Below are 10,715 nucleotides of genomic sequence, written 5' to 3'. Positions count from 1 at the left end.
GCTGTTGCGTGACTCCCAATTCCGTGGCACTAAATGCTAACGGAGTTCGTTTTGACACGCTTTTATCACGTGATCGATTAAATTTGGGGGCGGGGCTTAGCACATCGCCGCCATCCCGCTAACCCGCCCGTACGTTTGCTCGCATCCACACGTTTTCATTTTGAAATGGTCTCCACCTGCACCTTTAAAACCAGCGGCGCCTCCCATCGGCGCTCCACACTGACTCAGCATGCAGAGAAAGGGGGGGGGGAGGGGGCGGGGCTTGTCTCCACCGCCTGCGAGCTAATTGGCCGCGTGAGAGGCTGGCGGCGAGGAGGAGAAGGCTGGGAGATGAGCGGGAAGGAAAGGCGAGGTGGGAAGTGTGAGAGGATGGAGGGAGGAGGAGGAGGTGAGTGAGACACGAGGAGGAGATCCAGGGTTTCTGGAGGCTCTGATGGCCGATCCATCCAGATGTGTGTGTGTGTGTGTGTGTGTGTGTGTGTGTGTGTGTGTGTGAGAGCTTGGTTGAAATGCTAATATTTTTTGGTGCTGTCGCTACGTGGGCATGTTATTGCACGTTTACGACCCACCGGGGGAATAAATCTATTTCTAATCTGAAGCCGAGCTGCACGGTGAAGGCGCACTACCTGTCTTGGCCTCTAGGGGGCGCCAGAAACACATATTATATTTACCCGGGTGATTTCCTGCTCAGGTTTATTTTGATTGCGACCAAAATTATTATTAGTGGACAATCGCTATTTGACGTTTTGGCTTTCACGCCCTGGTTACTTCACAGAGTTTTGTTTGTAATTTGGTTCTCGGGATTTATTGTTCCACTCGCATCCTGCCTATTTTTGTTTATTTACTTTCTTCTTGTCTATGCTATTGTCCTGCTGTAACTATATTGTAATTTATTTTTGTCTATTTTCACTCTTACTGTCTTTTTTTCATTCTGTCCATTCTTATCCTTGTTGTCGTTCTCTCTGCCGTCTCTTTATTTGTGGGTGTCTCTTGCTTTTTCTAATTGCCGTCTATTAATATCTATATGCATATTTATTGAGACTTAAAAGTGTAACATTGCTGTGACAAAAGAATTTCCCCTATGGGGCTCAATAAAGTTTAACTTATAGTCTAACCAAAGACGAGAAATAAAAGTAAAAAAATATAGTAAAATTAAACTAAAATTCATTTTATAAAATAAATAAAATACAAGATCTCCTTTGCTAAGCTCCTTGCATTGTTCCCACGCCAAATCTAATATGCAATATCATTGGCTGAGTAGATCCGTACCTGGCGTGCTATTGGTTGATTGAGCATGTTGTTCCGTTCCTTGGGCTTATTGGTTCATGAAGAGAAGCAGCTGATCTCCTAGTAGGTTGTGCATACGAGCATACATGTCCTGGTCCACTGTGCTGCCGTTCGTGTAAGCGTGAATAGCAAAATATGATTCATGTGCTGTTTCTTTTAGGTTGCGACGGCTAACATGATATCATGGAAAATACAACTAGCTAGTATCCCTAATGCTACTGTTGTGTATCCCACGGTTAGCTGTCTTATCCAATAAAAATCGAGCAACCTAATGTTAAATAAGATCACCTCATGACTGAAATGAGCCCACAGAAATACCTGGAAAGTTAACAAACGTTCTACTAGCTGGTTTATGAATTAGCTGTTAGCTGGTTGATGTGACTTTTCGGAGACTTTTCTGCTCCTTTTCCTTGAGCAGGAAGAAGTGCAGTTCTTTATATCCAAGAAATTGAGGCCAAAAAAGCATTAGCATTAGCTTTTACCACCTTGTTACCATGCTACAAGCCACCAGATCCACAGTTAGCTTGGTTTCGTTGGCGTTGAATCGGTAATTTGGATGCAGGAGTTGTGCCCGCCGATGGAAGATCTCCTTTTCACCTCTGATGAACCTTCAGACAAGGAGCTCGGGAGGATTTGAAGTCTTATTTATTTTAAATTTAATTTCTCCCAGGGTAGCTATTTCAGCCGGGCGTGACGCTCAACACGGGAATTTGCTGTCAGGCCGTAAACGGGATGTAACCTCACATTCCGTGCAGGGAGATCAATCAATCCGATCGATCGGGCGGGCAGGATGACGGGAAGGTCATTTTACACCGAGATTGGACCTCCCCCCCCTTCTGCTCGCAGCACAACCTGCCAGGCATCCACAGCTGCCAGCAACACGAAGCCAGGAGCTAATATTAGCATGAACCCCCTCGCTAACACCCAACACACACACACACACACGGCCAATGAGCCTCCACCGTTTCCAGGGAACTAATATTAGTTGCCGGGTTTAATTACCTGTGTGATTTGACCGGTAAACGTGCCGACTCCGCGTCCCATGACTCATCGATATTTGGTGTTGGCATGGCAACATCACTTTTTTTTTTTTTCTTTTTTTTTTTTGGTAAGTCAATGAAACCGTGAGAAAGTGCATTGGTGACTTTGCTTTGGAGACAAATCCAGAAATTTATTGAAAATTGATTTTGAAAAATTAAAATTTGGGGAGAAATCGACAAAAAAAGAAGAAATTTCAAACCATTTGCAGAGAAATTTCCTTACAAAAAACACAAATTTGAATGTGAATCGTCAATCTATCATCAATAGTCGTCAGTCTTTATATTAATTTTATTTTCTGTTATGGCCTTTCACAGATATTTTTTTTCTTGCTGATTTGCAGGATATTTCTTCTGTATCCATCGAGCTTTCTATTGATCCATCCACAAGGATCAATAGATACCGATTTGCTGAATATTGTCTTACTGCAGCTGTAAACTGACTGACTTTGGTATCAGCTTGGATGAGAAGGAGGAAATGAGAGGTTAAACATAATTAAATAAGATAAAATAAACTATTGATCCCCAGAAGGGACATTCCTTTGTCACAGCAGCGTAACAGTTATAGTATCGATAAATATGAATATAAATATAAATAGAGAGACACTTAGATGATCCACTAAAAGGGTGAAAATAGACAAGCGAAAACTTAAACAATAACAATAAATGTAAAGAAGGGAACAGTCAGGTAAATGCTAACTCATATAGAATTATAGAATATCAATCTGAAGCAGGAGGTTACACTTAAAATCTTTGAATTTTATCAAAAATCACCCCTGCGCCTTAAAATCCGGCGTCTTACGTATGAATTCTCGTTGCGCCTACTGACCTCCAATCTTGGTTTAATCTGGGTTGCAACATTAGATAACTAGTTGTCAGGTTTCCGCTATCACCGGCAACCATAAACCATCAACGGTCTGGAAGTGGAGGAAGCAAGAAGGTGAAGTTTCCAAAGCGAGATGAATAAAGTTGGACTGAACTGTTTTGTTTAGCTTTACATGCTATGTATGGTCCACAAAATATGGTAGCCTTATTTAATTTTTTTAAGAATAATTATTTATGATGATTAATTTGTTTTTTTGTTTTTATTTTATGATAACTAACATTGTTGTTATCGCAATCGAGTCATTTTTTTAATTATTGTTAGTTTACAGGACTTCACCGCCCCCTAGTGGGGGCAACTGCTCACTGCAGGGGGCGAATCGCTCCTGTTCGGGAATGTAGAATAATTAATCCTGTGAACAAGGAGAAATTAATATTGCGATCAAGAAATTAATCTTTGCTATTAAGAAATTAATCTTTGCTATTAAGAAATTAATCTTTGCTATTAAGAAATTAATCATTGCTATTAAGAAATTAATCCCCACGATTAAGAAATTAATCGTTGCGATTAATCGCCGCAGTTAGTTTTTACAATTAGTTTTTTTTTTTTTTTTTTTTTTTTTTCTAATAGCCGTGTGATTATTGATCCGAAACAGTAATGATAATGAAAAACAATGATTTGAAAATGTTTTTAAGAGTGTAAAGGGTTTTTAAGGATAGCTTCTGTGACAGCGCCCCCTTTCTGTCGTTGGCAGGTATGACTAGTCAGGGGGAGTTGGCGGCGTCCGGCGGGCACGTGGCTCCTCCGGCTCGGCGTCTCCGCTCGCCATCAGAACCAAGCACATCCAGGAAGTAAACCAGGACTTCCCACCTTCCCCGTCTCCTCGCTACCCGGAACAGGTCATGGCCCAGGCTGGGAAAGTCCTCCATCTTTACGTGGAGGTGCGATCCGCCCCGGATCAGAGCGGAGGGAACCAGGAGGGGATCTCGGTGCGGGAGAACCCTAAGGAGATCCTGTCTCAGCTGGCGGGTCAGGTCCCGGAGGTCCAGCAGAGCGGCGACTCCCGGCGCTGGAGCTCCCCGGCGCGCTCGTCGCCACCCGGCGGATCCGCCTCGTGCTCCTCCTCGACGGGATGCAGGAGGTTCCTGGAGGAGGGCGGCGACGGAAGGAGATCGGTGGTGACGTTCAGCTACATCGAGAAGTCCAACGTGAAGACGCTGGACGGCCGCGACCCCTCGCACGCCCGCAAGAGATTCAGTGACCCGGTTTGGTTCGGTAGCCCCGCCTCTTCTTGCGCCTCCAGCCCCAAGCATACATATCCCGCCCCGGGTTCTCCGGGGAACCACCAGCAGACCCCCTCCCTCGGGCCTCGCCAGCCGCTTCTGGACCCCATCGGGCGGGCGGCTACCCGGCGGGCGGTGGAGGAGTTCGGTTCTCCTCTGCTGCGGATCAAACTGGCCCACGCCCTGGAGAGCGCCTCGTCGTGGCGTTGCGGCCGGAACCTTCGATGTCAGTCCTGGGCCGGGTCGCCGGTGCAGCGGCAGAGGACTGGTCCGTCCTCGCTGCCCCGGAGCCCCGCGTCCGACCAGCTATCCGCACATTCTGGGCCCAACTTCAGGGACGGCGGCGCCGCCGGAGCTTCGGCCCTCCATCTCAGCAATCGCCTCACCGAGGGCCTGAACCAGCTCAGCGACAGTCGGCCCTCCTCGCCGGCCCGGAGCCCCCGGGTGGCCCGTCGGCTGGCGGAGGAGGCGGTTAAAGCCTCCTCCGTTTTCACCGACGCCAAGATGTCCTCGCCGCCCGGCTCCCCCGGCGAGAACGCACAACAGTTCAACATCAAGATGAACATACCGTTGAACACACCGGCAGCCGACAGCACAGATTCTCACCAGCGTGAAACCCGTCCGGCGTCCCATCAGCAGAGCTTCCAGGGCTCCCCGGCCCTTCTGTCGCGCCTCCAACGCCCCGCTCCCCCTCCCGGCGAGCTGAGCTCCCCCGTCAGGGACCCCAGGGTGCTACAGGCGGAGCTCCGGGCGCCGCACACCCCGACGCTTCACCGCCGCCAGCCACCGCAGTACGCCTGGTCGCCTGAGTCGGACTGCGCGGAACTCGCTCGGAGGCACTTCCCCAGCCAGAGGGCGGAGGAGGCGACGGCGGATCGAACGTCCGGGCGGAGCCTCGCCCTCGGGTCCTGCGCCGGTGCTCCGCCGAACCGCCGCGCAGCTCTCAGCCCGGACGCGCAACAGAAACGAGCCGAACAGCGAAGGAGGGAGATCCTGCTGCTTGGACCTGTGGTTCTGGACTCCGCCGATGAAGACGAGGGTTGTGACGAGGAAGGGCGGGGTCAGGGGGCGGAGCGGCACCCAGGGGCGGGGGATCCTCCGCCGCCGGACGGCGTCCAGGGAGGGGCGTCGTCTCGCAGCTCCAGCGGCGTGACGGGCAGCCTGGGCGAGCGGGACTGCGTGTCGCCGGAGTCCAGTCAGTCCAGTCGCCAGAGCAACGAAACCGGAGCGGCGACCTCAGGGATACAGGTGCCGCCCGGACCTGTCGCTTGACACCGCTCCTCTTCGAACCTCCAGACGAAAAACTTGAGGACTTCTGAACCAAACATTTGATTGGTCCTTCTCCTGCTGTGTCTTGCAGACGGACAGCGGCTGTGCTGCCCCGGTCCCGTCTCTCCACTGTCAGCGCATTGCTCGCGCCAAGTGGGAGTTCCTGTTCGGGACCCCTGCCGGGGAGGGCGCCACCACCGGGGAAAGGAGTGAGTTTTTTTTGTCCGTTTTGAACGATTCGCTCGATGATATTTTTGATATTTAGATGATATTTTTGATTAGATTCCCTGGAAGCCTCCACGGCGCCCCCCAGCGGCAACTCCAGCGAGTCCCCCACCCCGACTCCTCCGTCCTCGCTGCCCCTGCCCTCCGCTAACCACGAGGTTCAGCACGTGGAGGTGGAGCTGGTGACGCCGTCACCCGCCGCCGCCGCCGCCGCCGCCGGGACGTCGCCCAGGACGGGCATCATCGGCCGCACTCTCAAGTATTCGGAGACGGATCTGGACGCCGTGCCGCTGCGCTGCTACCGGGAAACCGACATCGACGAGGTGCTGCTGGCCGAGCAGGACGACGACGACTCTGCGTTCGGGAGCAACCGCAGCGTCCAGGGGAACTCTGGGACCGGAAGTAGTCCACTCGGGGGGCCAGGCTACGGGAGGACGGAGGGGGAGGAGGAGGAAGTGGACAGGCGAAGGGGGAGAGGTGAGGAGGACGAGGACGAGGACGAAGACGACGACGATGATTTGGAGGAAGAGGAGGAGATGGTGAGCTGGGCCAGTGTGAGGATGCAAGGGGACACCAGGAAGCAGCAGTTTGCAGCGCAGGAGGAGCCCGAGGTGTTTGGACACCTGCTGAAGAGGTGGGAGAATGAAAACACACCATACTGCACCATACTGTTCTGTACCATACTACACCATAGCATACCACCATACCATACTGTACCATTCTACACCATAAAATACCACCATACCGTACTTTACTGTGCTATACTATACCATAACATACCACCATACCATACTGCACCATACCGTACTGTACTATACTATACCATACCATACCACCATAACGCACTGTTCTGTATCATACTATACCATAGCATACAACCATACCATACTGTACCATACTATACCATAACATACCACCATACCATACTGCAGCATACTGTACTGTACCATACTATACCATAGCATACCCCCATACCATACTGTACTGTACCATATTACACCATAACATACCATCATACCATACTGTACCATACTACACCATAACATACCACCATACCATACTGTACCATACTCTACAGTACTATATCATAGTGTACTGTTCCATAATATACTAAACCCTACTACACTACACCTTACTAAACCTTACCATACTGCACTAAGCCATACTGTGCCACACTTCTGCACCACATCATACTCCACTGTACCATACTATACCGTACCATACCATACCGTACCATACTATACCATAGCATACCACCATACCGTACTGTACCATACTATACCATAGCATACCACCATACCGTACTGTACCATACTATACCATAGCATACCACCATACCGTACTGTACCATTCTACACCATAAAATACCACCATACCGTACTTTACTGTGCTATACTATACCATAGCATACCACCATACCATACTGTACCATACTCTACAGTACTACATCATAGTGTACTGTTCCATAATATACTACACCCTACTGTGCTACACCTTACTGAACCTTACCATGCGGCACTAAACTACTGTACCACACTTCTGCACCACATTTCTGCACCACACCATACTGCACTGTACCCATACTATACCATACTCCCCTGTACAATAGCATACCATAGTGTACCCTACCACACCACACTGTGGCGTACCATACCATACTCTACCCTGTGATACTGTACTATACTATAACATACTGTACCATACCATACTGAACTGTAACAGAGCATACCACACTGTACCCTACCATACTGTCACATACCACACAAAACTGTAGCGTACCATGCCATACTCTACCCTGCGATACTTTAAAGTAGAACACCATACGATACTGTACTGTACCATACTATACCATACTGTATTGTACCATGGTATACTCCATCATACCATAATGTACCTTACAAAACCATACCACACTGTACCATAGCGTCCCACACCATACTGTACGGTACCATATCATACTGTACTGTGCCATCCTGTACTACACTCTACTATACTAAACCTTACTGGACTGCTCTAAACCATACTGTACCACACTGTACTGCACTGTACCATACAATGCCGTGCCATATTGTACTACACCATACTGTGCCATACTATACCATACTGCACCGTACAAGAGCATACCGTACTGTCCCCTACCATACCATACCTCACTGTACCGTGTCATACTATACCACAACATACAGCACCAATACCATACTTTTCTTTAATATATTACAAGATAAGATGCAACGTAAGGGGTCATGTTGGGATCCCAAACAGACCCTTAGTTTGCGACGCAACGAGGCAGATAAGGAGTTGCACAGAGCATAGTTTGGTTGAAGACTCGGGAATTGAGTTGAAACCACAGGAAGTACTTGAAGAGCTGAGACGTTGGTTTAAGACAAGAGAGGATAAAATAAGCTGAAAGCAGAGAAGGTGCGACCCGACCTCCTGACGGCCAGCCCTGCTTCTGTCCAGGCCAATGGAGACCTTCTTCGACAACCACCACCCGGCCCTCAAGTCTCCCCTGCTGGTGTCGGGTCCCCGCTGTGCGGCCGAGGACACCTTCAGCCGCCATTTTGAAAGCATCATGGAGTCCCACCGGGCCAAAGGGACGTCCTACAACAGCTTGGACAGCGAGGAGCTCCTGACGTCCAACACCCAAACCGTCCTGACCTTTGACCTCCCCACCTTCACCCCGGCCATCCACGCCCCGGCCTGTCAGACCGCCAGGCAGATCGTCCAGCTCAGCTTCGCCCCGTTGGCTCACCACGAGAGGCCCGGCCTGTCCGACTCCGCCCTGACGGTCACCGGGGATTCGGACGCCACCCGGGCGCCGTCCAGCGAGAGGCTGAGCAGCGGCTCGGACGACACGCCGCCGCGGCGAGGAGGCGGCGGCGTGGAGCTCCTCCAGCTGGGCAGCAGCTGGTACAGCAACCTTTCCATCTCCTTACCCAGGTGGGCTGAAACTTCATGGGGTCGTTTCAATGACGAATAGAAAACGAATTCACGTTATTTGACGACGACGACGTCGGTGTCGTATCGGAAAATCACAGCAAATCTCACCGCAGGGGGGAAAAGTTCACAAGATGTGTGTTTGATGGGCCGTCGCCGTGACGACGCATCTGTCACACCCCCCCCCCCCCCCCCCTTAACAACAACGAAAAAAAAACAAACAGAATAAAAGATCGTCGGCGAAAGCATCTGGTCCTACATTCATCAGTCAGACCGTCTGGGAGGCGGTGTGTGTGAGTGTGTGTCGCGCTGCGGTGCTGCTGTGCTCTGGAGTGAAGGTCACCTGGCGGTGTGTGTGTGTGTGTGTGTATGTGTGTGTCCATCTGTGCACATTTCCATATCTGGCTGATATGCATTTTTATCCCAGGGTGTTTTAAAGTTTGTGTGTAGGTGAAGTGTGTGTGTGTGTGTGTGTGTGTGTGTGTGTGTGTGTGTGTGTGTGTGTGTGTGTGTGAACCTGCTGCAGCAGTTGGACTCACCTTGAGTCCCACCTGCAGCCCAGCTAATTTTCCTCTTAAATTCAAAACTTTTGTGTGTCCTGGTTTCTGAAACACCACGGTAGCTGACATGTTTTAAGGTATCAGTGTGTGTGTGTGTGTGTGTGTGTGTGTGTGTGTGTCAATGTCACCCCAGCAATTATGACACTGCAGAGGAACAAGTGCTGCACTGAGTATGTTTGCTTTTTGGCCACTAGGTGGCAGCAAAGCGCAGGACAAATTCACCAGTTTGAGCTGTTGCTTCAAACCAAAATAACTGCATATAAACCACAAGTGAAAATATGAAAATAAGATTATTTGTCGTTTTTACTTTATCAAATAATTTAAAAAAATATTATAATATATTACAACGAATGTGAAAATTTGCAAACATTTTTAAAAATATATATAATAATGAATAATGGGAGAAAGGCAGAGCTCCAGAGCGTTAATCCTCAATTATAGATAATTAAAATTACAAACATGTTTGTAAGTTTGTCCCCCAGACTTGCAGTAAATGTTAAGCGAACAAGGAAAGCGAGCGAAGGCAGGAACAGACGTTGTGTTGTACGAGCTGCCGCTACTGATGTTGTTTGGGAATAAATTCTCTGACGGGGTCACCGCGTGGGTCAGTGTGTGTGTGTGTGTGTGTGTGTGTGTGTGTGTGTGTGTGTGTGTGTGTGTGTGTGGAGGGGGGTCGCTCCGACCCGGACAAAGAGGGTTTCTTCTCTTAGAACAGCTGCCTGGCGGCCGAAAAGCGGGTTCCGTTTAAAAAGTCAAAGCGCGGAGCTGAAAGCGCCGTAAATCTGGAAAAGGCAGCAGGAACGTGAAATCCGGCGGTATTTAAATGATTAAAACACAAAAAGAAACGCCGCCGGGCTTCGGTTTAAATCAAATTTAATAAGGAGATCGTGTAGAAACATAAATCAACTGGCCAAGATGTGAAACAACACCTGCGATAACACAGGGATGTGCCAAGAAATAAATTTGTTTGACCAAAGAGGAGCATAACAACTCAAATAAATGAAATACAGTAACAGTTCTCCACCTGAGGAGGCTCCCCTTCCATCGGACTGGATGGCGATGGCGCCCTCTAGTGCTCTGAGCAGCAACCGTCTGCAAGATCCAGGCCGACGAGGTCTAAAAGAGGGTTAAAGCAACTCATTTTTGGCGGTTAATTTGATGTCAAGGGGGCCGGAGCAGTAAAATCATAGCGTACTTACCTCAAAGGAACACTGAGTCCAATTTTTTCCTTTGTTTTAGTGTAAAGGGGAACACGTCAATGATACAAATATTCCTATGTATTCAACTGTTCCTT

At 49.2% G+C, this 10,715-nt stretch overlaps 1 protein-coding gene across 3 annotated transcripts in view; it reads left to right on the top strand.

Moving 5' to 3' along the window:
- Positions 1–300: 300 nt before the first annotated feature.
- The window catches only part of LOC147215467 (PH and SEC7 domain-containing protein 1-like), a 64,622-nt gene continuing 54,207 nt past the window's right edge, over positions 301–10,715 (top strand). For all 3 annotated transcript variants that reach the window (XM_086140045.1, XM_086140047.1, XM_086140046.1), the window contains exons 1-5: positions 301–388; positions 3,902–5,678; positions 5,791–5,908; positions 5,982–6,558; positions 8,385–8,864. In XM_086140045.1, coding sequence (XP_085996171.1) covers positions 4,050–5,678; positions 5,791–5,908; positions 5,982–6,558; positions 8,385–8,864 — 2,804 coding nt within the window. In that variant the 5' untranslated portion in view covers positions 301–388; positions 3,902–4,049. The remainder of the gene's footprint in view (positions 389–3,901; positions 5,679–5,790; positions 5,909–5,981; positions 6,559–8,384; positions 8,865–10,715) is intronic.

The sequence above is a fragment of the Fistularia commersonii genome, chromosome 32 (assembly GCF_037954325.1).
Source record: "Fistularia commersonii isolate RoL2024-O1a breed Wild chromosome 32, RoL_Fcom_v1.0, whole genome shotgun sequence".
Classification (NCBI taxonomy): Eukaryota; Metazoa; Chordata; class Actinopteri; order Syngnathiformes; family Fistulariidae; genus Fistularia; species Fistularia commersonii.
This window is presented reverse-complemented; position numbering and strand designations above follow the sequence as displayed.